Raw genomic sequence first — 25883 nt, 5'->3', positions numbered from 1 at the left:
TGAAGTCTTTTTTTCCAGTTAGCCTCACTGATTAGTGGTTTTCTTAAGGCTACACAGCTGTTCAGTCTTGATTGTTTGAGTTCCCTTCACATTGTGTGTGGAAATGCTCTTACTTTCACTATTTAACACAGCCTGGAGTTCTACTGTTGTTTTTCTTTGATTTGATTTCACCAAACATTTAAGTGATCACAGATCACAATCATTCAGGATTTTTTTTCCAGCCACATTTCTTCTTCAAAGACGATGAGTCCCCACTATCCTTCCAGTTTTTAATAATGTGTTGGACCCAGTTTTAGTAGTTTCTGCAGTCTCCTTGGATGTTTTCTCTGCTTGGTGCATGCCAATGATTTGACCCTTCTCAAACAGACTGACATCTTTTCCACAACCACAGGATGTGTCTTTCAACATGGTTGTTTAAGAAATGAGAAGCAACTCATTGCACCAGTTGGGCTTCAATAACTTGTTGCCATCTGAAACATAACTGCTCATGCAGTAATTATCCAATAGGAGGCTCATAACTATTTGCTTAGTTAAATCCATGTGGTGACTTTTTTTTGGCCAGGCAGTGTAGTTTAGCTTGTTTTGTCACAGTGGGTGAGGTTAGAACCCACAATGCAGGCAGGACACAAGGATTTCAAGGAATACACTATTGTAATAAGAAAAGAGGCAAGCAAGTAAAGTACTTACAAGTAAACTGAAAACACAAGGAACCAGAGAGGACACAAAGAGGACCATGAAGGCATGAGTAAAAGCATAATGCTTCATTGAGATCTATGTTTCTGATCCATACAGCAGTGTTGGAAGAACAACTGCTTTTAAAGCAGGATTTCTGTCCTGGTCTGAAGATTGTGGTTTTCAAAGACCCTTATTCTGAGTCTGGCAAAAGCCCCACTGGCATAGCTGAGGCAGTGTTTTATCTCCATTGATAACAGCTTTGGATGCCTAGGTAATTGAAGTGGTCCATATTTTCTGATCTTGCATTGTCAAAATATATGGTTGGGGGTTGGACAGGGGTACTCCTGCTAATGGGTGGTGACTGATAAAAAATTAGGTCTTTTTCATATTAACAGTTAGACCAAGCTGCTTGTATTCTTCGGTAATGCATCCAAGAAGCACTGTAGGTCCTAAAGAGAGGGCTACCAGGGCATCGTTGTGACCATAATGCAGTTCTGGATAGGGTAATTTAACCTTTGGTTCAGAATTTATTTATGTTTAGCAGTTGCCTATCAGCCCTGTACGTAATTCTGACACCTTGGGGCAGATGTTCATCCCTGGGATGGAAGATGGCAGCAATGTAGATGGAAAACAGCATGGGGCGATGACATAGCCATGGTTGACACTCTTGTTAACACAGAAGAGTTCCGTTTCCTTTCCAATGCCAGTGAGTACTGTGGGTGACACCAATTTTTGCCATAACCAACTACAGAGCTTGATGGTTTATTGAGTCAAAAGCTTTGGTGAGGTCTATGAAAACCATATATAATGGCTGATATTGTGTTTCAGACATTTTTCTTGTAGTTGGCATGCAGTGAAGATTATATTAATGGTACCTCTGTTTGGGTGGAATCCATTTTGAGATTCAAGTAGAATGTTTTCTGACAGGGGGACAAGCCTGTTAGCCAAAACCCTGGTTAAAACTTTTCCAGTGGTAGACAGCAGGGAGATGCTACAGTAGTTCATGCAATCAGCCTTATCTCCCTTCTTGAAAATGGAAACAATTAAAGCATCCCTAAATTGTGCAGGGATTATTCCTATTCCCATATTTTGAAGAGCAAGGCATGAATGTAACTAAGGAGATATGCCCCACCTTTGTTCAGGACTTCTGCTGGGATGCCATCAGTTTCCACAGGCTTTACTTTGACTTCAGTGTGCTGGGTTTAAGACTATCTTGTATCCTGAGTGACTTCACCTGGTTCAAATTAAATTGACAGGGAGCATCTGGTGGTCGAGCTTTGACTCCTGGGCCGCAGCCAGACCATACCCAAAAGAGTGACGGGAGGCCACCTCCACATGGGTTTACCACCTGTGTGGAGGACTGTCAAGGTTGGGTGCAGTGTGAGCCAGGTCCATGGCCATGCCAACTCCTGGCAGCATAGACTAGTTTAGGGATGTGGAATGTCACCTCTCTGTCAAGTAAGAAGCCGGAGCTTGTGTGTGAGGTTGAACGATGTCAACAAGATAGAGTTGGGCTCACTTCGATGAACAGCTTGGGCTCTGGAACCTAACTCTTGGAGAGGGGCTGGACTCGTTCCTACTCTGGAGTTGCTCAGGTAGAGAGGCATCAGGCAAGTGTGGGAATACTCACAAGTCCTAGCTAAGTAACACAGTGTTAGAATGAGACGGCCAACTCTCTGCAGCTTCAAGATGCAGGAGAGAAGGTTCTGACTGTTGTTTATGCTTATGCACAGATCAGTTCAGATTACTCTGTCATACATTCCAATTTAGGTCAGAGAACAAAAAAAAAAACTTACCTTTTGAGCCTGCAGCACAGCTTCCCTCTGCTGCCAGCGCTTGTAGAGGCCAAAAAGTGGAGTGGCACCATCTACCCACTGGATTAGTCCTGATCGGGTTCCAAGGGGGGTGACAGAGTAGTGGCGAGCGTGGAAAAGTGGCTGCTCCTGCTGGTTGACCTTGGTAAACATGGTGTTGACGATTGACAAAAACTGCATGATGCGCTCATCCAAATGCAAATCCTCCAGACCTGAGAGATTTTAAGAATTACATTATTAAGTGTCTTAAATCAAAATAGCTAAAGTTATGATTTAGAACAGGGCTATTCAACTGGCAGCCTGGGGCCACATCTGACCTGCAGTTGAGCTCGGTTTGGCCCACCAATAAGTTATTTTGAAAATAAAACTAGACTTTAAATCAGAAAAAAATTGTGAGAGACATTTTAAAAATGTGAAATGACAAATATTTTCATTAGAGAGGTAATCCTGTTATATAGGTGATCTATGACTGGGCTACCCAAGTCAGTCCGCCTGCCAAGGAGTTCATTTAAAATAAAACTAGATTTTAAATTGTACATTAAATTTACGTATGAACCATAAGTGCCGGATGTCTGGGCACTGAGCTGTTGGTCTTTCAGTAAGTGTGGCCCCCTGAGCAATTGAGTTGAAGAGTCCTGATTTAGACTATTTTATACCCAATTAACAAGATGTGAACAGAATGTGAAGAAGTACACAATACAAAAAGTTTAAAGAGGACAAAATTCACTTTTCGCATTATTTTGTACCTCCATTCAGGTATCTACTGCTTCTAGAAACAGTCCAAGCCCCCCCCCCCTTTTAAATAAAAAGCCTAAAGACTTTAAAGATATCAAATGATGGCTTCAAGGATTCATAATGAAAACAAGTGTAACCGAAAAATTTACGTGAAAAAATACAGCTCATTTCAACAGTTCTCTTTTAAGTTTTTTTTTTTTTTATTACCCAACACCATAAGGCAAAGGCGTCTGTACGTGGAATGGACTTGAGAAAAACTGTGCCGCTAGCATTGCTGTGGCTAATCCTGTCTATCTGTGCCGCCCAGCGCTTATCTGAGATCCCGGTTGATACGGCTCAGCTAGCATGCAGCAGGGCCGAGCTACTGAGTTTTTGGGAGAACAGGATCTACTGGAGGATGTGCCGGAACTATCGGTACCACGGTCGAGAGCCTTTTGGAAGACGGAGGACCAGGAAGAGGGGACGGAGAGGTGGCATTAGGGAGTGTGTACGTGGGGCCACTAAGCTACCACTGCCCCCCATCGCACTGTGTAACCCCAACTCCCTCAGGAACAAACTGTAGGAACTGCGCTCTCATGCTGTAGCATGCCAGGAGTATCATGAGTCGGGTCTTTTTGTTTTCAGCGAGACTTGGTTTCATGACGACGTTCCGGAAAGTTCAACTCAAGTGCAGCAACTCAAATCTCAGACTGCGTCCATCACCATCTTCAGAATAAACTATGTTCATCCTTGGAGACTTTAATCAATGCAGTTTAAACAAGCTTCTGCCTGTTTTTTTTCCAGTACATGAAGTGCAGTACAAAGAACTCTAACATCTTAGATAAATGTTATGGCAATATTACGGAGGCATATTTAGCTAATGCTAGACCAGCTCTTGGCAATTCAGACCATAACGTGGTTCATTTACTCCCTGCATATCGGTCCGTTTTTAAGTCAAATAAGCCTGAGCTCCTCCAGGTGAAGGTGTGGTCTCAGGGAAAAATGGAGGAGTTGAGTAGCTGCTTTCTTAGTACAAACTGGGAAGTATTTTTCTTGGACACAAATCTTAACTGTGTCGCTGAGGCAGTCACTGTCTACATTTCTTTTTGTGTGGACTATTATACCCCATAAGACAGTGAAGAGGTATCAAAATAACAAACGATATATAACAAAGGAAATAAGGGAGTGCATTGCCAGGCGGCACCATAAGGAGAGGGTAGAACGTGAACTGTCTGACTCAAACACCAAGGGTATGTGGGACTATTTGAGCCACGGTCAATATGGCTTCCAAGCGGAAGGCCCTGGCTGCCCTAAATGAGAGCACAAAAGCAAATGACTTAAACAGTTTTTACTTACGGTTTGAAACTGATGACTCTAGGGAGTGTGTTGGCAAATATTGGAGAATGTAAATTGTGGAGCTGAGAGCAGAATTGTAATTGATTTACAGTCAGTACTTAGAGTCTTCAAAGGTTTAAACACACGAAAAGCAACTGGCCCAGACAATATGTCTGCTTTCCTTCTCAGGAACTTTGCAGAGGAACCTTCTCCAATTTGGCTTATACTTTTTCAGATCTCTATGGACCCTCATTTGATACCAGATATTTGGAAGAAATCAATTGGCATTCCGGTTCCAAAAATTGCATGTCCTCAAACTGATAATGATTATCGCCCGGTAGCGCTCACTTCTATTGTAATTAAATCATTTGAGAAACTCATGTTGAAGCTATTACAAGTGGAAGTGCAGCCATTTTTGGATCCCTTTCAATTTGTTTATGCTAGTAGACGCGGTACCAGTGATGCTATTTTGACACTGAGGCACCTTGCACTAAAGCATCTAGAGAACTCCACAGCATATGTCAGACTTCTTTTTGTCAATTTTAGTTCAGCTTTTAATTCCATCCACGTAAACATTCTTCTCAGGAAATTGGAACTGTTGAAGGTTAATCCGTTTTTAATAAAGTAGTATTACTCTTTTTTTTTTATCAAAAAGATCTCAGCAAGTGAAACACAATTCAGTTCTCTCTGATTCCAAGTTAAGTAGCACAGGGGCCCCCCAAGGTTGCATCAGTTCGCCTTACCTTTTTGTTTTGTATACAAATTAATGTGTCAGCTCTCACTCCAATCAGTATATAATAAAATCTTCAGATGATACTGTTATTCTGAGTCTTTTAATAGATAATCCCGACAGTCATAAAGCTGCCGTAGACAAGTTTGTTTTTTGGTGTGACTCCCATAAACTACAGATAAATACCTCAAAAACTGTTATTTCTGGATCCTAAATCAATCAGTGACCGGAGTCCCATAGCCATACATGGCTGCTCCATTAAACAGGTTACATCTTTTAAATACTTAGGTGTGTACTTAGATGGTGATCTGTGTTGGCGCACACATGTGGCAAGTGTATGTGCAAAGGTTCACCAGCGTCTTTATTTTCTTAGACGACTTCGATTGTGTAGCGTTTCTAAAATGATAATGTTGATCTTTTATAGGGCAACTGTCGAGTCTATCCTGAGATATGGAATTACTGGATGGTTTGGAAATCTTACTGTTAAATTAAAAAATCTAACTCAAAGTCTGGTGAAGATGGCAAGTAAGATCATTAACACTCCGGATCTATCTTCTCCACAACACCTGTTTGAGCAGGCTACCATCAGGCAAGCTCAGAACATCTTGTCTGATGGGTCACATGTGCTCGCATCAGAATACGTTCTTATGAACTCAGGAAGAAGGTTCAGGGTCCCCCTGTGTAAATACAACCGTCTGAAAACATTCATTTGTATCACTCTCCATTAACCTGATAAATGGCCAACTAGCGGGGCCTGGGCAGAGTAATAGGAGGTCCAGAAAGTGATCAAGAGTAGCATGTAGAGGATGTATTGTATGTGTATGGAAATGGTGATGGGATGTACTGCCAATCTTTATGGTTAATGTCCTCTTGGATGAGTTTTTTATTGTTGTATTGTGGTTTTTGCCTGTTTCCAAGACAATTTTTTCCTATGGGAGACTAATTAATTTTCTTATCTTATCTTATCCTCAAAGCACAACCCACCCTGCTCTACTCTGACTGGATAACACTTTGGCTCTGGTTCGCTTTATTTGTTGAAAGCAGTGTTAGTTCAATCCCTGTTTCATAATTAGACCAAATAGCTTTAATGTGACCACAACAAGAAACACATTTGTTTGTTTTCCTTCTCATTTTTACAGATGACAGATTCATCTTGGCCACGTTCCAAATGATGGAAATTTGGATAAATTCAATTAATTTTTAGAGTAAACTCAGTTCAAGATGATCACTACAGCTGATAGACAATAGCAGTACAAAAATGACTGTAAATGTTACATTTATTGTGCTAAAAGTTGGTGTGGTTGTAGCTGATATCATCCTGAGCAAATACTACAAGCACTAACAAATCTTGCAATAATTCATCAGACTGGCTTTTTAAAAATTATTTCTTTATTGTAACAATAAATCTTATACTATTGAAGAGCCTATTTATTTCTCCTTAAATGGTGCCACATTTGTGAACCATCAGAACCATCACATCCTGTGCCAACTGCAAACCATGGTTGGTGTGGGCCATGCTGAAAGCATGGAATGCAGCTTTCAAATCTGGCAACTCCACGTTCTTAGAACAGCCAGAGCCAACTTGGACATAAGGAAGACAAAATGTGCCCACAGTCTGGAGGTTTAGAGCTTCTTCCATAATCCAGCTAACACCAGGAACATATGGAGAGGTCCAGACCATCACAAACTACAAGGACAACAGAAAAGCTTGTAATGATGACACAAACATTCCTGAACAAAACCAATAAATAGTTTTGGCAGGCTGGAGGCACAAAATGACTCCCCAGTGAAGAAGGGAAGCCCACTCCCTGATGAGCAGGCACTGAGTCTTGAAACAGCTGATGACTGCAGGACACTGAGGAACATCAACACCAGAAATGCAGCCGGACTTGACAACATACCTGGGCAGGTGCTCAAGGAATGTGCATTCCAGATTACCCCAGTGCCTTACAGGCATGTTTAAAGACTTCCTGAAGCAAGACATCATTTGTTTCCTCCTGCTTTAAGGCTGCCACAATTATTTCAGTGGCCCAAAAAGCCGACTAAAACCAGCCTCTAAATTTTACGCCCGGTGGCGGTCACACCCATCATGATGGAGTGCTTTGAATGGCAATGCATCACCTCTAATCTCCCTGACATGGGTCTCCTTCGACCCATGCCAGTTTGCTTACCGCCTCAATCGCTCCACAGAGGACGCTCTCTCCTCAGCTCTCCATCTAAGCCTACAACACCTGCAGGTAAAAAAAGTACTTGTGTGCAAATGCTGTTTGTTGACTTCAGCTCAATATTCAACACAATCATCCCTCAACACCTGGCCAGAAAACTGGCTGCAACAAATCCTGGGCTTCAAAGCCACCTTCTGAAAATGGATCCTAAACCTCCTCTCGGACATACCACAGTTGGTGCGTGTGGGAAGGAACACCTCTGATATCACTCTACGCATTGGCTCCCTCCAGGATTGCGTTCTGAGTCCACTTCCCTTCACCCTGATGACCCATGATTGTGTTGCCAGGTCTGCAACCAACCATATCATCAAGTATGCAGATAATACAACAGTTGTGGATCTGATCAGTAACAACAATGACCTGGAAGAGGTGGCACAGCTCATGGATTGGTGTGGAAAAAAAACAACCTTATCCTAAATGTCAATAAAACAAAGGAGCTAATTGCATGACACGCCACTGCTCATAAACAATACAGCAGTAGAGGTGGTGGAGAATACTAGTTTCCTGGGGGTGCATACAACAAGTCAGCTGTCCTGGTAAGAGACCACCACATCTCTAGTGGAGAGAGGGCAGCAGCGACTGCATTTCCTCTGAAGGTTTAAGAGATCCCTTCTCCCACCCTGTCCTCACCAGCTTCTACAGGGGGACCACTGAGAGCATCATGACAACTGCATCTCTGTCTGGGGGGGAAGCTGCTTGGCTGCAGACTGGAAGGACCTGAGGAGGGCGGTGAGAATGGATCATAAAGACTTCTCTGCCTTTCATCTGAGACATCAGTTTCAGACGGTGCCTCACTAGAGCCAACAACATTACTGGAGACAACACACATCCCCAATATGGGCTGTTTACCCTGCTGGCCTTCTGCAGGAAGTACCACAGCCTGAAGACCAGAACCACCAGGTTCTGGTCTAGAACCAATATGTTCATCCCACAAGCCATCAGACTGCTCATGTCACTAAAAAAGCCACAGTGGCATACACAAACTCAGTAACCAGACATGCAATATATGTGGGGAAAGAATGAAGAGAGAAAATAAAATAATCAAATAAATACAAATAAATTAAAATATGCACACACACGTTTCTGCACTATAAATGCACCTTACTTTGCTCTAAATCACCTTATATTATACTGTTTAAATTTTATTCAACTTGTTTCTGTTATGGAAAAATGCAACAAAATCTTGTTCAAATTTGTACAGCAAGCTGTCTAATTTGAATGACTGTATAGTTATTGAACTTTAACCTGAAGTAGGCACTCTTAAAACACAGCACCACAAGAAGACAGTTTCCTCACCCTGTCAGCATGTTGGAACTGTATGCAGTCTTCTACAGATTTACAACAAAAGTCTTTCTTTTTATCAATAGTGTGTTATTAGTGAAATGAATAGCGTCTCTTATTTGTAAGCCGCTCATCAACTCTGTTCACACATCTGTGAACAGCAAGGGGTCATTTTGACCACTGCATAACCTCAGTTAATTCAGCTTACAAGTTTACAACTAAGATAAAATTTGATTTAATTAACTAAACAATGATTTTTTAAACAAAAAATAGCCTTTTTAATTTAAGTTTATTTATGCATCAAGCTTTGACCTGTATCGAATCACCATCAAGCAACAGTTAATAAATTAATGAAAAGTTTTCACCTGTGATTTTTTTATTCAAATCATTTATTAGGAATGATGATCATTAGTAAAGCTGACAGCTTTATAACTGACCATGAAAAAAATGTAAAACAAGTAAATAATAAACACTGGCAGTGTTCATTATTATTTTTTATTTATTGCACAAGAGCCGGTTTGGAACAGTGGCGCAGAAGCAAACTTGTGCTGTAAACCCAGTTTTATTTATTTATTTATTTTTTTCTAACACGGGAGATGGTGAATAAAGCAAACAACAACAACAAACTTTATTTCGAGGGTAAAAATAATAATAATAAATGGTTCTGTGCGCCCTGGATGTCTGAGATTAGCCGACATCACGGCTGTTTCTGAGTGACATGCATTCAGAAAACAAAACAGACCTGCTGCCACAGGTCCTGGTTATTTATGTTCTTCTGTTATTTCAGAGATGAGAAGGTAATTCTCTTCTCCTCCTCCTCTGGCTCCTCTCCAAAGTGACCTGCCATCGCAGTTGCTTTTAGACGAGCAAAAATGACAAACTATGCGCACAATTATTTGTTTACCCTGACAGGAAAAGTCATCTGCTCTGGGCCAAATGTAGGTGAGCATTTTGGCCTGAACCCGTAAACAGACATGGACCCGGGGTCTCTTTTTTTTCTGACAGCCCATAACCAGCATGGGTCTGGGTCAGAGGTGGCCCACGGGTGCTATAATATATTTCTGAATGGTAGCAGGTCGGGGCACCAGCAGCACATGTTCTATATTGCAGTCGAAAACAGAACATTTTTTTTTCCCAGCAGACATTGTTCAGCAGTAAAACCAGCACAACAAATGTGATGGTCTTCTTGTAATGGAGTGGGTGGAGCTACACTTGGGTTGCTAGGTGAGGGGCTGGGCTCGGCTTGGGGTTGCTAGGTAGTGACGCAACAATCCTCAGGTTTTTGAACCAGGTCGTTTTGCAGACACCAGAAAACATTTACTTATTGCCAAAGAATGACTGGGTGGTTTTTTTTGGCGCTTGGACAGTTTTTCTAGAAGCAGTAGATAGCCAAATGGAAACAAAAACATGCAGACAGTGAATTTTGCATAATAAGTCCCCTTTAAATGAATAAATTACTAAATTGCTAATGTCTTCTTTCTTCAGACTTCAATTGTCCAAATCCAATAAACACCAACCCAGATACTCAAATCTGCTGCTCAACCCACAAATGCATTTTCCTTACAAATGTGGCATCTATTAGGGGAAATAACAGTGTAAGATTTACTGCCAAGACGCACTGTTACAACAACAAAACAGCTTAATTATTACTGCCATTAACTTGTATTTTTCTGTTTTTCTTCCCATAGAAATTACACCTGGATCAATCTTTGTCTGTCTCTTTCCAGCTGGCAGGAGACAGACCTGTTCTGAGCCTAGTTCTGGTTCTGTTGAAGGTTTATTCCTGTTAAAGGAGACTTGTTCCTTTCCACTGTTGACAACGTGCTGCTCAGGATGTGAGATTGCGACAAAGTGAAGATTTTGAAATCTGCTGGTTTCTGTAGTTAGATAACTTTCAGTAATGCTGGTTTATAATGCACTATATGTTAATGTTTTTGTATAGTGCTCTGAGGTTTTTCTTGTTGTAAATTGGCCCTAAATAAATAAAGTGAATTGAATTGTGTAAAGTGTTATTTTTAAGGTCTGACTAAAACAGCACCAACTTTCACATTTCTTAAGGATCTTAATCTAAAACTCTGGCATGAAAGGCAGCGGGCAATATGTATTCCTTCCAAGAAAGGCTTGGCCTGTAATTTTAAAATGAATGCTCACCCCAGCATTTAAAATACCTACTTTGAACAAAATTCCTACCTTTAAAGAGATATGGGTAGTTGCGGCCATCTGAACCCAGAAAGAAAAGCTTCTTTGGCTTGGTCTTGGTGGGCAGGATTGTGATGGTTTTGCCTACACTTTGTATCGTGACAGCGTCAGACGCAGACGCCTCGCCTGGCAGGGCCATCTGTGTTGTTGTCATGGAGACCAGCCGAGGACTGATTTCATCCAGATGGAGCAGATAGCTGGCTCGCTTCTGAGCTCGTTGCTGCAGGTTCATCATTATCTGCTCCCCCCAACACAAAATTAAAAACACCACTTTAGTTAAGCTTTAGTTGTCCACATGTGTGCACACATGCATCTGTCAGAAGGAAATAAAGTGAACACCTTGATTTTAAAGAAATTTATTTACTGTTCTGCTAAATTACTTGGGTTTTCATAGTATGGATGAAGTTATTCTTTCTGAGTTGTCCTCCACTCCAGTATTAGTTGTTCTGTTTGTGGCTCTAACTACAAGCAGACAGAGTTCAAATCTGGCTTTAAAATAAGAAGGTGTTATACTTTCATTTGAAATGAAAAGGGATTGCTCCTGCAACCAGCGGTTCAGTTCACTGCACATAAACAAACAAAGATTCAAAGGAATGGGGCTAAAAAAAACAACTACATCTTAAAAGATCATCAAAATCTCTATGAATTCTGTTGCTAAGAATCCAGCAGAAGAACCCTGATGGATGACTGGACCACAGGAGAACAGACAGACTGACAGCTGTGCTGAGAGAAAACATACTAAATGGTTCTACATTTAGTCAGGTTTATTTAAGTTTATTTCCAGTAAAGGTGAGAAGACCATTGAAAGCTTTCTACAAAAACTCTGAACTGATTTTTGCCTTTTGATGACCCACTTTATATTATTCCACTGATGCCATATATTTGTGCTGCATAACCTGATATTTACTGTATGATACCTTAAACATTCACATTTTTTATTTGATTTAACATATTGTTGGGTAAAATGCTTGTGGGATGCATTTGGTAATGTTGTGACCAAAATGTAAAATATTAAGTACAAATATTACCAAGTTCAGGTGTTTGTACTTACAATGACGGAACATTTAGGGTTTTGTTTTCATAAAAAAAAACTTGTTCTCAACTGTTTGTAACTATTGTACAATGCCAATGGTATTTGTTGGCTAAATTATTATTTGTTTTATTACTATCTGACATTAGAAACAGATTTTTATTATTATCATCATTATGCAACATAATCATCTACAGTACTAGACCTAGAATCATGTGTGTAACATAAAAACCTTTCTGTACTCATTGTCAACTACATATACACTTTTAACTGGGCTTGGATTAATAAATGTAAAATAAAATGTGACATAAATTTAGGAAAGTTCACAAATAGCTTTTAGTTCTCAGGTATTAAGTTTTACTATATTTCAACTACTTTAGTTCATTAAGATCAATCATTTAAGGAGGTGCTTATGTTTTCCAGAGCCTTTTATTTATTAATTCATCCACTGCAGCAACAGAGGTAATGAAGCAGCTAAACATGGTAATATTTAACATTTCTTCATGTTGTCTTCGCAGACCTGGATATTTGAAGGGACAAAGAAGATTATACTATCACGGCTGAGAAAAAACAAGTAATTTCCCCACATGTTATTGTCCGCATTTGTGCTGACAGAGATGTTTGCTACAAAAGCAAAATGCACTAACCGGAAGTAGAAGATACTCATGCAAATAATCATGGGCCATAGAAATAAGGTGGATAGGTTCATAAAGGACAAACATGCACCTGTTTGAAAGGAAGCCAACTACTAGCCGGGTTAGCAGGAATGGTTGGATTCTTCAGACGCTCCAGAGCAGAGGTGATGGCATCACCGTAGGTCTGCTGGAACCAGGTCTCGTGTGGCGTTTCTGCTGGAGCTGCTGTGATGCTGCACACATGATCCAGGGCAAAGACTACAGGGCGCATCAGAGCAGAGTGTTTCTCACGCATAATGGCAATCTTTTCATCCCTGCAACACAGCAAACAGACACAAGCACTGATGACGTGATATTACACGAGACAAGAAATGTTTAAAATTTAAGAGATGAAAAGAAATTAATGCAGAACACAAACTGAGCAGAAAACCTTTTCAAGAAAGATAATGTCATTGAAGTCATTATATCAATGTAACCAGAAGTAGGGAGAGCTAATAGAAGCTGTTATGAACAAGAACCACCAATGAATTACATTAAATCTTAAACTTATTAAACTTTTCAATCACCTGCCACCTAAAGGCAAAAGGGTGATAATGTTTGTGCCTGTGTGTATTCATTTATCTGTTGTGTTAGCCAAATATTGCATGAACCAATGGCTGGATTTCAATAAAACTCTCAGAAATCAATCACTGGATAACTATTTATAGATACTGAGCTAAAATATATGTGGCAGTAGATGAAAATCATGTTCAACTTATACTGTGAGCAATTATTGATGACACAAAACTGATTTTCTTTTTTTTTTTTTACTTTGTCATTGACAATTAGAGTCAACTCTCTCTTTCCATCAGCAACATATCTAATTAACTACTGGATGAACTGAAAATAATAGTTGAATGTACAATCTACAACTTATTAACTTTTGGGGTCAACCCAATTCAAGATGGCCACCACAGGTAAGAAACGGTTATATTTTACAGATACTGAGCTAAAATGGGTTTGTAAGAAGCTGAGCATGCTCAGAGTGCTAATACAGCTCACAAGATCCTGCAGAAGTTCATATACAAGCTTTAACCAAAATGTTATTTCTCTTTACAAGATCATTTTAATCTAAAACTCTAGCATGAGAGGTGGTGGGCAGTATGTATTCCTTCCAAGAACATTACAGCTTTAATTATTTTATGAATCCCTCCTTATGCTGCTTATTTAGCCTACAAAATCTTCCAAGACACAAACTTGGTGTCCTGCACGTGAATGCATCTGACCTGCGCAGTGTATTGTTGTTTTGAACCCTCTTTACTTCGTCCTCCAGCTGCTGGATTCTACGCAACACGTGCATGTGTTGTTGTTGTAACACGCCAAGCCACAGTTCATCCCAAAGTAAAGTCACTCTGCGTAGTTCTCCCACCAGCTGCTGGACCTACAAAACACACAAGACTGCATAACAAATTCGTGGAATTTGAAAAAGGCACTTTAACTTGTCGTTTTTTGTGATGCCATTATGAAAGCATTACAGATCCATCTAGATGCTTTCTCACACTTCAGGCAAAATATTGAGCATAGAATCTCTCACACCTACAAGAAATGAAATATTTTGTTGTACACTGTAGCACAAAACTTTGTTTTTGGTCCTGTTGTGTGTGTGTGGAAAAGTTGTGTTAGTATTAGTATTTTTGACATAGGATGATTCTGTTCTGTTGTAGCTGCAACATAAGAAGGTATCTCACTGGGCTGCACCTGTGCATCTGCTGGAGTCCAGTTAGCACTTAAACCTTTTTTGTTGGAGTCACTGAATTCTGACTGCTTGTGATCAAGTGACCAACTAGTTGGGCTGCTGAATTTTGACTGAAAATTGTGGCCTATTTTAATGTTTATGGTCCAAAACAGTGCTATGTTTCACTTCTCATCTCAGTTGAGAAATGAGAAGCGAAACATCTTCAGCTACAGAACAGAAGTCCAGGTTTTTTTTTAGGATTAGTCAGAGTAATCAAAATTCAAAACATGAATTATGTCATGCAACAATTCTGAATATGTGTGTCTAATAAATATATACATGAATGTGGTGGGGTCAAAGATCCATTTCACTGATAATCAACAAGAATATAGAAGAACATGAAAGTGTAAAGAACTTACTTATTAATGACTATCAGCCTATCCAAATCAGTGGTGGACTTCACAAGTATCACTCAAGATTTCTTTGGTGGAACTGGTCTTAATAAAAATAAAATCCAATATGGAGCCATAGTCTAATGACAATCTCTGTCCTAAACCTTTGTGGACTCACGCCATGGACAACTTAAGTAGAAGTATCTAGGGAGCAAAGGGTTCGACAGTTGTATGTCTTGGACGTTAAGCTGGAGCACAGACAAGGTTTTAACAAGGGGGTCACATATTACCTTGACCTTTGACCCCATGACCTTGAAATCAATAAGAGATCAATAAGTCTTCATTGTTATGTGTTAAAAATATAGATAAAAGTTAGTAAAAACTGAAGTTAGGAACTGTCATAGAGAGGGATCTGTTTTGTTGTTTATGTCCTTTCTGTCAGATAAACCTAGAGCAGTGCTTATGTAGCTATCCAACATGAGGACATTAGCTGTGTTTATGGGACCAATAAGTTCATTATTTGTAGAAACTTTTATACCTTCATCAGTTTTGTGTTGCACGATTACTTTCAATCAATCAACTTTATTTTTATAGTACGTATTAAAAAGCACATGGGTAGCCAAAGTGCTGTGCAATAAGATAAAAAGAGATTGAGACAATATAAAGAGAAACATACAAAACCTACACACACCAGGTTCACAGTGTGTTTGAAGATGCCATACAAGACTAAACACTGTGTTCAAAGTCAAAGAATAAAACTGTCTTTTTAAAAAAGATTTTATTTTTGGCAGAAAAATGAAGACATTTTTGGATGGAATAAATGACAATGAGCTGTTAAATGAGCAAATGTTGTCTGGTAGGTAGTTTGTATTTTAATGGATAAATAATAATTACCATAATATGTTCTCATTTGTGTAAAGTTTAATAAGATTTTTAGGCAAACTACCAGTACTTATAATTTTACTAGTTGAACTAATTACATTTTATTGACTATTTTTATTTGTTTGAGTGATACCAACTGTAAACAAGTTCAAATTTAATCTATCCTAATCTATTTACCTAAAATGATGAAAAATTTTCTTTTAAAACTTGACAAATTCTTGAGAAATTTGAATCTGATTTTACTGAGAAACATTTTCAAAAGTATTTGAGAAATTACAAGTGTAAAAACTGGTTGATATTTAATAGTTTTTAAAGAGCGATTCAGTTGTTACACCTAATTAATTTGAACTCAAACATATTGGTTGTTAAACCAGTTTTATTGGTTAAATCTGAACGGTTTGTATTTTTCCAGCGCACCTGAAGCACCATGGTTGGGTTGGCTCCAGACAGCTTCTCTACAATCTTGCTATAGCAGTCCTGCATCATGGCTTGGTCTTGACTGGAACAAGTTGCCATCTCTTCTGAGGCTCCTTGTTCAGCACCCTGCAGCTGCTGCTCCTCCTCCTCCTCCTCCTCTTCCTCCTCACCAAGGTCCTCTTCCTGCATGCTACCCAAGAAGGCAGGAAGAGCTGACGGCAATTTGCTCCCTGTTCACAAATCACATCATCAATTAATGGATCTACATTTACTGATATTACTGAGAGTAATTCAAAACATGGTCCGTGTTACTACGCAAATGTACGCGTGCACTAAGCACAAACAGACCATGGATGTGCAGATGGTGCCGAGTCTGCTGAATGTATCAGTTCGCTGGGAGTTGAATAAACTTATGACTGGCGAGATGCTCTGAACTGATGCATTCTGCAGCCTCAGCAACACAGTCTATCTATGCTCTGCACACATACATTCACATAGAAACATAGACGTTTGGCTGAAAAAACAGTATCAAAACTCAAACTGTGTCATGCAAAAGTGTAGAGGTTTATTATTAACTTATGGAGAGTTCTTTCACAACAATTGAAATGTAAAAATCTGAAGGAATCCTGGAGAATCTGAATGTTCGTCCCGGTTCCAATCCGCTGCTGGTTGGAAAGAACAACACTTCGTTTTACATCCGTCTTCATAAATCTTTTAAAACCACCAGAAGAAGTCGTTAATCACTTTTTAAAAAATAGTCACAAGAGTGCTCTGAAAACTTGCTACATTAAGGGACAAACACTGGAAGTTGGCAAGACTGCTTGCACCTGGTTGCACTATAAATCGTGAAGCACGACCCTCCTTGCTCTGCTCTGATTGGACAACATTTTGGCTCAGGTTCACTTTATTTGTTGAAAACAACATCTGTTTAATCCCTGTATCATAATTAGATTAGATGGCTTTAACAGAACCATAACAAAAAACAAACAAACATGTTTTTTACTTCTAATTTTTGCAGATGACAGAAATCTATTGTGGTGATGGAGAACTTTAATTTCTGTGGTCAGGAATCTCTGACTTCTGGACTTATTCCAGTTGATTTTTCAATTTGAAACTCAGAAATTTCAACTTGTGAGAACACAGAGAAAAATCTTCTTACACAAAAGTGTACCCAGTAACTACCCTTTAAAAGCTCTCTAAAGTGGTCATTCACTTCGGATGAATGGATAGTATATAGTTATGACCAGTGCTAGTCTTCTGCTCCTTGTAAATACAGTCAAACTACACTTTAGATTAGAAATGTATTACAGTAAAATAACGATTTCCAATCAGATAAATGAGACATGATTTAAAATGTCCCATTGTCTTGGTTTCTACAAAAAGAAGTGCACATACCAAGGTGAACAGGAGTATTGGATACCTGCGTTCTGAGCCTCCCCTCCCAGAGAGAGTGAGCCTACAATGGCTGGGTAAAGGATCAGATGTGGGGAGTCTTGAGCCACTCGACACAGCAGGCTGCATATACTCTGTCTGATGTAAGCCTCTGGATGGTTGAGACGTGAGAACAGCTGGGGGATGATGCCTGTGGAAGACACGAATTAGAAGGAATATCCACCTTATTCCTGGAGAATTAATTATAGAACCTACTTCATGTTTGTTTACTTAAGTAGGAAAAAAGTGGCTTTATTCTGTGGATAATCGATAACTTTTTTCGTTTTTAATGGACATTTATTTTCAGTTTTGTTAAACTGCTCTATTTTCACAATATTGATAAAGTACAGTAGTTTGTAATGAGTCAAAAATGTAAAGAAAAACAAAAAAGATGAAACTCTACTGGACTTCTATTCACTTCCTATCCAGTTAGCTTTCTCTATTTAAAACTGGAAAGTGTGGAGTTCCAAGCTTCAAACTGCATGAGATGCTTTATTTACGCAGCTAAATTTAGTGATTTTCTGTCATTAGACCCCAACACCATTGAGTCAAACGTGTCCCCACAAGGACAGAAGGAAAGGAAAAGAAACAAAAACACATCAAAAAAGCTCCCCGAACACGGACATCCTAACTGGGAGTTTTTCAAGTTAGAGAAGGGGAAATTTAGAAAACCACTAGGAAAATCTGGAGTTCTCCAGTTTCTCCAATATAGAGGTCTAAACATTCCTTCGTGCACTCGGTTTGTGTTTCAGTGTTTTGTTCTCTGTCTCAGAGTCTTGTTAGGTTTTCAATGCACCGGGGATGTTATGTTTGGAGTTTATGTTCTTTTTCATGTGTTTTCACTCTGGTATATGCTCCTCTGTTCATGGCTGTAATTACAAACAGAGGAAGCTGAATTTTGTCACTTCAAAATAAGAGTGTATGTGTTTAGTTTATTTATTTGCTACAAAAAACCAACCAGCAGAGGAACAGTGATGTAGGACTTCCTGCTGTCAGACCACTACAGAGCAGACAGCAGTGCTGAGACAAAACGTTCATTCACATTTAGTCCATTTTTTTATTTTAAAAGTTCAGTAAAAAGTTAGAAGACATTCAGAAGGTTTGTATAAAAAGTGAACTAATTTTTGCAATTTCATTACATATATTTATTATTCCAGTGTTGTTTAGTTGTGCTACACAACCTGACCTTTACTGTACAATACCTTATATGTTCAGATTTTTTTAAATATTCATATTTGATGAGTAATATTCAGTATTTCAGGATTAACAAACTTTCATGGTTTTACTGTCAACTACAGCTTGTTTTCTCGTCATTTTTTTCTAAAGAACACTAAAAAATAATAAAAAAATTATAGTAGAACATTAACATAAAAAGGGAAAAAATATTTTGATCAAAGTATCAAATATTTTATACAGGTTCAGGTTAACATCCTCACATTGATGGAATACTTTAGTTTTATTTTCAATAAAACTAAATCAACAGATTTGCTCTCTGTTCTTGTCCTTAATTGTTTTTGACTATTATAGAGTGAAAATTGTGTTTACCTTCCCATATAATACCGTTTTGTGCTGGCTGGGTTATTGATTCAATCTGCTTTGTTATTACAGTCATCAGATTTTCAGAAGTTGTACCAGGGACAGAGTTTTTATAATAGTCAGTCCCTCCAGGATTTTGCGGGCATTTTTTGTGATTGTTGCGGCTAAAATGCCTGATGTCGCAGGGCATTTTCCTAAAAGTTGCGATTTTTTTTTATACTAAAATCAATAAAAAACCATAACTTTTAATATATAAACCAAAAATCCTTCCTAGTTTTGTAAGATAATTACCAACAAACATTGACATTCTCAAAAGGTGCTTTATTTGAGAACTGATAGCTTCTAAACTGACATTCATGAGCATTTCTGGATTGTCCCTGGTCTGCAGCTCTCCTCACATGTTTTGCAGACACAAAGTGTTTGTCGATGTGTTTATGTTCGATGATTAAACTGCAGGACGTGCAAAACAGCTGCAGCTGGGGAGGAAACTGGTTTGCTGAAATCTTTGTGGGCAAATGTGAAGCATTAGCGCACATTTTGGCTTCGGTCGCTGCTCCTGCACGCTCCCGACATTCTGATGTTAACAGGAAGTGACGTCACGTGTCTTCTTCCTGAGTTATTTGGGGTTACTTTGTATTCAACCATAAATATTGGGTTAATTGCGGTGTTTTGGACAGAGTTGCAAAAAGTTGCGATTTTGCGGGGTTTGCTTGATTTTGCGTTAATAGTTGCGATCGCAACATCGCAAAATCCTGGAGGGTCTGAATAGTAATAGTAATAATAATCAATTATCTACTAGTCTTGGAATTATGAGTGAAAAATAAAAACTTGTCCTCAGTCTTGGATAGCTTAAGAGGCAGGTATGATTGAACTGTCTTGTTTGAGAAGTAACAGGTAATGTTCCCACATGTTTTGGTCTAGCAATTGTCTAAATAACAATTTTAGCAAATGAATCATAAAAGCGCCCTTTTGTGCTAGTCTGTCTAATATATACTGAACCTTGGCAGTCATTTCCTAGTCTTTTTCACTATCCTAAAAACACTCAAAAGTTGATGAGCAAGTTTTGCTCTAAAGAAAATCCTTTGTTCAAAGTGGAACAAACAAAGATAAAATGTTTTCATATTTTGATGCATGACATACGTCTCCAGGGTGCAGTTGGAGTTGAAGCCAAGCCTAGCTCAAGGCCCTCCCTGAGTTCACCAGCATGCTTCACCAGAAGCCGAAGGAGACGCAAAGTTGCCATGACAATCACATCGTCATTGCTCTGTTTGCTGTTGTGACAGGACAGAAGGAGTTTAGGGTCGTCCTCATCGACAGGTACCTTAAAAAGCAGAAGAGTCACAGAAGATCAACAGCTGAGATGAAGGAAAACTCTGCTTCACAGATTTCCTAAGAACCTTAACAAAGCAGCAGTCTCACCTGTCCTGCATTAAGTTTGAGGAAGGTAAAATAGGCATGGCAGGAGACACGGTACAGACCAAAGATCCGATCCACTACTCGTCTCCAAACCCGGATCAGACCATCTGTGACGTGTTGGCCTGCCTCCCCAAGCCATGGGCACGAGCTAGTGAGCTGACGCCAAATCACGTCCACCATGTCATCCTCATCATCCTCCTGCTGTAGAGCCATGTCTTCATCCTGATATGCAAGAAAACATGTCAGAGATTTATGACTGATAGGAAAGAGCTAAATATTCTGGTCACAGGACTTAAAATGTTATAAATGTTATTCTGATGGTGCCCCTTAAATCAGAGATAAACAATCAGACTGATGATGGTTGAGGAAGACAAGGGCACTGCATGAAAAGTTTGAGAACCACTGTGATCATTAATCTTAATAGGGGGGTCTCAGTCTTTTTTTTTAATAAGTAGCTTTAAAGATTCAAGATTGTTTATTGTCATATGCACGTAGCACAGGGCAACAATGCAATGAAATGCTTTGGATGAGAAGGGCCGTACAACTCGCAGGAAGTACTAATAGCATGCAATATAGAGTAAGGAATAAGTAGAGTAAGAAAAGTAAGAAAAGTAAGAAATATTTACAAGGTTCACAGGATGTGAGGGGAATATACACATATGTAGTTTGTGTTTGAGTAAAACTGATAATCACATTAGGGTTATGCAATTGGATAAACATATTGACCACTGGCCGTTTGAGTTCATCAAGGATGATATTTTCCACATTATTTTAGTGAGTTTAAGTTTTGACCTGTGAATGAAGATGCAGCTACCCTTCAGTTTCAAACCTTGAGCAAGTAACATCTCAGATCTTCTGTTGTCAGACACCGGGCAGAGAGGCTGTGGGATACTGTTGTCATTTTATTGCTCTTCACACATCTGAGCAAATAAAACTGTTCATACTAGCAACAATTTCAGTAAAGAAAATAAATAAATAAAAAAACACTGTATAATCTTCAAAATGACAACTGAAAAGATACAAAAACATTTGAGAAAAATCACGCAAGTCACAGTCTATTGTTATGTAGCAGCTGTGAAAAGAACCAAAAAAACCAAACCAAAACAACAAAAAAAAACAGTACAGTAGTTACTAAAACCATTTTACTGCAAATGACAGGGATGACAAAGATTTCTGTTTCTTAAGACAAAAAAACTGTCCTGACCGGGTACAAATTATCTTTCAAATGTTATACCGAAGTCCACCCCTCAGTGGTGACATCTTGAACTACATAGTAGAGATATAACTGAAAACATGTTTTTCTAGCAGTGAAGCAGTGTACATTTAGTCTGGTTCATGTTTTTTTGTTTGGTCCTCAGAAACTTTTCCATTGTTGTTATGTGCAGCACATTTATTTGCAGTTATTAAAGGTGTGGTATTTATCTGGTTGTGTTGTGATTTTTTGAGGAGCTTCCATTGTCAAACTGAAGATGTTAATCTAATTTGTTTTTAGGTTTTAGAAAGGATTCCTACACAAAAAAAGGGCATTTGAATGTATATATTGACCTCAAATTGGAGTCCATCAGACGGCAGATCTTTTTCAAAGAGGATATTTTCCACTTTACTTTACCAAGTTTAACTTTCTCTCTCAAGAGTTTTGACCTCTGAATGACTGTACGATTCCAATCCAAACTCGAACACGCTGTAACACACCATGATCGATGCAGTTCATGGCATTTATTGTCAAACCTTCCAACCGGCTTTCAGACACCTTATTGTGAGCTGTATCAGACACCTCCGTTATTTTATTGCTCAACAAAGATTTACCCGATTTATTTGTTTAAAGTAGTCATAACTTTGGTGAAAAAAATAATATTATATTAAAAACTGACAAATGACAAGATGCAGTTTAAATTATTTTAAGATAAGGATTTGTTTTAAGAAACATCACACAAGTGGCAGCTGTGCAAAGATCCAAGGAAGAAAAATCTTTGTGGTTTAAAACTATTTCTTAATAGCTCTAAATGTGAAACACAAACTCTGATACTTTAAGACCACCCAGGACATTAAACTTAAGAGCAAAAAAAAAAGAAAAAATTAAAATAATAGAAGTACCACAGTTGTGGTTAAGATGTGCTTTTTAATAGCCTAATTTATATTACTTTGACAGACAACCACAATATTTGTAAGAACTAGATAAATTAAAGCCTCAACACAGCTTCTTTTTTTCATTGATCAACAGAAGGAAATAATAAACTCTGTGATGCACTGATAACCTGTTAAAATTTAAATTCAAGGACAGTGTGCATTTCATCTGTAGACCATCTAGACAAGAAACAAATACCATCAATAAAATCAATAAGAACAGATATTTGACAAATGAATAACAAATTAAACCCCCCCATTAAAAAGTAAATTGCAGTTGTTAATTACCTAATAGTATTAGTGACTGCAGAGTTAAATAGTTCTTAGGTGTTTTTTGATTATTTTTAAAAACAAATAAAGGAACTGCAGCTTTTTACATGATCAGAAGCAGCATTCCATTAACAACTGGAGTTAAACACTAGCAAAAGCTAAAGCCTTCTTTCTCTGCTCTGACTGACTGTCAAACTTTTGATCCAGAAGTAGCAGTGTGACTTTTGTTTTGGCTGTGGACCAGTGGACCAGATCTTCACCCTTGCGGGGTTGCTGAGGGGGTCATGGGAGTTTGACTCTCATTCTACATGTGTTTTATACATCTGGAGAAGGCTTATGACCGTGCTCCCTGATGCATTCTGTTGGGGGTGCTGCAGGAATATGGAGTGCCTGGGTTGCTTTTGAGGGCTATGGAGTTCCTGTATAACCAAAGCAGGAGCTGTGCAGATTGGACTACACCAGGGCTGTACCTTGTCTCTGATCCTGTTTGTGGTGTTCATGGACAAGTTCTCAAGGCACAGTCATGGAGAGGAGTGTGTCTGTTTTGGGAAAATCAGGGTCTGATCTCTGCTTTTCGTGGATGTTGTGGTTCTGTTGGCGAATTCAGGCCATGACCTTCAGCATGCACTAGGACGGTTTGCAGCCGATTGTGAAGAGGCTGAGATGAGAGTCAGCTCCAAGGCCATGGTTCTCAACTCGAACTAGTGAAATGCTCCCTCTGGGTCAGGACTGAGTCTCTGCCTCACATGAAGGAGTTCAAGTATCTGGGAGTTTTGTTTACAAATGATGGTAGAATGGAACAGGAGATGGGTCGACAGATCAGGGCCTCATCTGCAGTAATAGGGGCGTTGCTTCAATCAGTCGTGGTAAAGAAAGAGTTGATTTGAAAGGCAAAACTCTCGATTTACTGGTCCACCTACGTTCCAACCATCACCTATGGGCAGGGCCATAGCTACCATTGAGGACACCGAGGTCCAGACCTCAGTATTTTTCTGCTGTGTATATAATAAAAATGAATCCAAACAAGGCTTTTGAACGGCGTGGTTCTCTGCGTAGCTCCACCAGTTTCCTGTAGGAGGCGCTGCAACTGTGTGCAGCTGCAGCCAAACTCAATGTCTACGAAGAAGAGCGCAGCTTTGCTACCTTACTGCTAAAATAAAGACCAGAAGAAGAAGAGCGCCACTTACGGTGAAACACAACCGAGGTAACTCGCTGAAAATATTCTCCTTCAATTCCACGAAGCTGAAGTCGGTTTCCGATTGCAGCTTTCGATTCGGAAAATGGCTAAAGGACGATTCAAGCTAATTTTTCCCTCCCTTCAGCATCTTTAATCTCCTCTAGTTAAAAAACTACAACACCTAGACACTTCAAACCTGGACCAGATTATTCTGCACTGATTGCAGAACATTTAAAACCAAGTGTGTGATCTGTGAAACCTTCATCTGATTTGGGAAACTTCAATAGAATGCGATTTCAGCACTTTTTTGGTATCTGAATGACACTAGAACTGGTCCAGCTCCAAAACTACAACACCTCACTGGTATTTGATAAAAAGGTGAAATCTTTGCTAAAATCTTGTGTTCTGAATGTGTTTGTGCAGCGTGAACAATCAACATTCATATAAACTAATTCATGTCATTTCAGTGAGTCCTCATGGTTGTGCCCTGAGTCCTCTGTTGTTTCAGATGACATGAATTTACAAACACACACAAATACATGTCATACACACATTCAAGTCACTTGTTTTAAATAAATGCTTCTATTTTAATTAAGTTTTGGTCTTCATTGGAACTGATGTGCAGGGGGAGAATGAGTGGTTGACCTCAGGATTTTTTAAAGTCTGGCTACGGCCCTGCCTATGGTCATGAGGTTTGGATCATTACTGTAAAAACAATATCCTGGATACAAACGACTGAAATGAGCTTCCTTCATAGGATGGTTGGGCTCAGCCTTAGAGATAAGGTGAGGAGTTCTGTGATCCGGGAGAAGCTCAGAGTAGAGCCGCTGCTTTTATGAATCGAAAGGAGCCAGTTGAGGTGCTTCGGGTATCTGATTAGGATGCTTCCTTGACACGTCCCCTATGGAGATTTATTTGGGCGGTCCCACTGGGAAGAGACCTCAGGGCAGACCCAGAACTCGCTAGAGGGATTATGTATTCTCTCTGGCCTGGAACTACCTTGGGATCCCCCAAGAAGAGCTGGAAAGTGTCACTATGGAGAGGGAGTTCTGGGTTTGTCACCTGGAACCCGACCACGAATAAAGCAGTGGTTGGTTGGATGGATGTTAATAATTCTGCCAGGTTGTCAGGTTAGTTTTGATGAAACATCAGATTGGAAATAAATGCTATTTATCAATTTGCATCAGTTAAAATGAAATAGCCAGACCTAAAACCTCTTCTTCTTTTATCTCTCTCATAACACAACCCTGTGTCTTTGAGGAACTTGGAGGCTGCTCATTCCTGGACAGAACCACAGCGAGAAGGTAGGCTAAGGCCCAGAGCCCACTGAGGGTCAGGGGTCAGTGTTCATCTGATTTGAATTAGAGGAAGGTGTTTGCTTCTGCATGTTATTCTGAACCAACCATGCTTTGGTTGATGTAGAGTTTAGAAACTGCAGGGGCTGTTAGCAAGATGTAGTTGGATAAAACATGCAGCGCTCTGGGAGCGGTGATCACCTGTGACTGATGTATTCATCACCAGTTCACTGTACCTGTCTAAAATGTCTGCACAGAACCACCACGGCATTTATGAATATATGTGGAATATATTCTACATCACAGTCAGGATTTGAGACCCTCACTGCCCCCCAAAAAATCTTGAACAATCAGAACATCATAATTCTGTCACCGGGCCCTTTGATACGGGCTGTTAGGTCCCTTTATGACCGGTGTCAGAGCTTGGTCCGCATTGCCGGCAGTAAGTCGGACTCGTTTCCGGTGAGAGTTGGACTCAGCCAAGGTTGCCCTTTGTCACCGATTCTGTTCATAACGTTTATGGACAGAATTTCTAGGCGCAGCCAAGGTGTTGAGGGGATCCGTTTTGGTGGCCTTAGGATCGCATCTCTG

General features: G+C 39.5%; 1 protein-coding gene across 1 annotated transcript in view; it reads right to left on the bottom strand.

The window, feature by feature from the left end:
- The window catches only part of smg1 (SMG1 nonsense mediated mRNA decay associated PI3K related kinase), a 125646-nt gene that overhangs the window by 46325 nt on the left and 53438 nt on the right, over positions 1-25883 (bottom strand). Inside the window, exons 30-37 of the mRNA XM_037978496.1 lie at positions 20430-20648; positions 20151-20331; positions 17464-17625; positions 16044-16273; positions 13904-14058; positions 12730-12952; positions 10965-11211; positions 2472-2701 (exon numbers count right to left, since the gene is read on the bottom strand). Of these exons, the coding sequence (XP_037834424.1) occupies positions 2472-2701; positions 10965-11211; positions 12730-12952; positions 13904-14058; positions 16044-16273; positions 17464-17625; positions 20151-20331; positions 20430-20648 (1647 nt within the window). The remainder of the gene's footprint in view (positions 1-2471; positions 2702-10964; positions 11212-12729; positions 12953-13903; positions 14059-16043; positions 16274-17463; positions 17626-20150; positions 20332-20429; positions 20649-25883) is intronic.

The sequence above is a fragment of the Kryptolebias marmoratus genome, linkage group LG12 (assembly GCF_001649575.2).
Source record: "Kryptolebias marmoratus isolate JLee-2015 linkage group LG12, ASM164957v2, whole genome shotgun sequence".
NCBI lineage: Eukaryota > Metazoa > Chordata > Actinopteri > Cyprinodontiformes > Rivulidae > Kryptolebias > Kryptolebias marmoratus.
The sequence above is the reverse complement of the archived record's forward strand: the minus strand, read 5'-3'. Positions and strand labels throughout refer to the sequence as shown.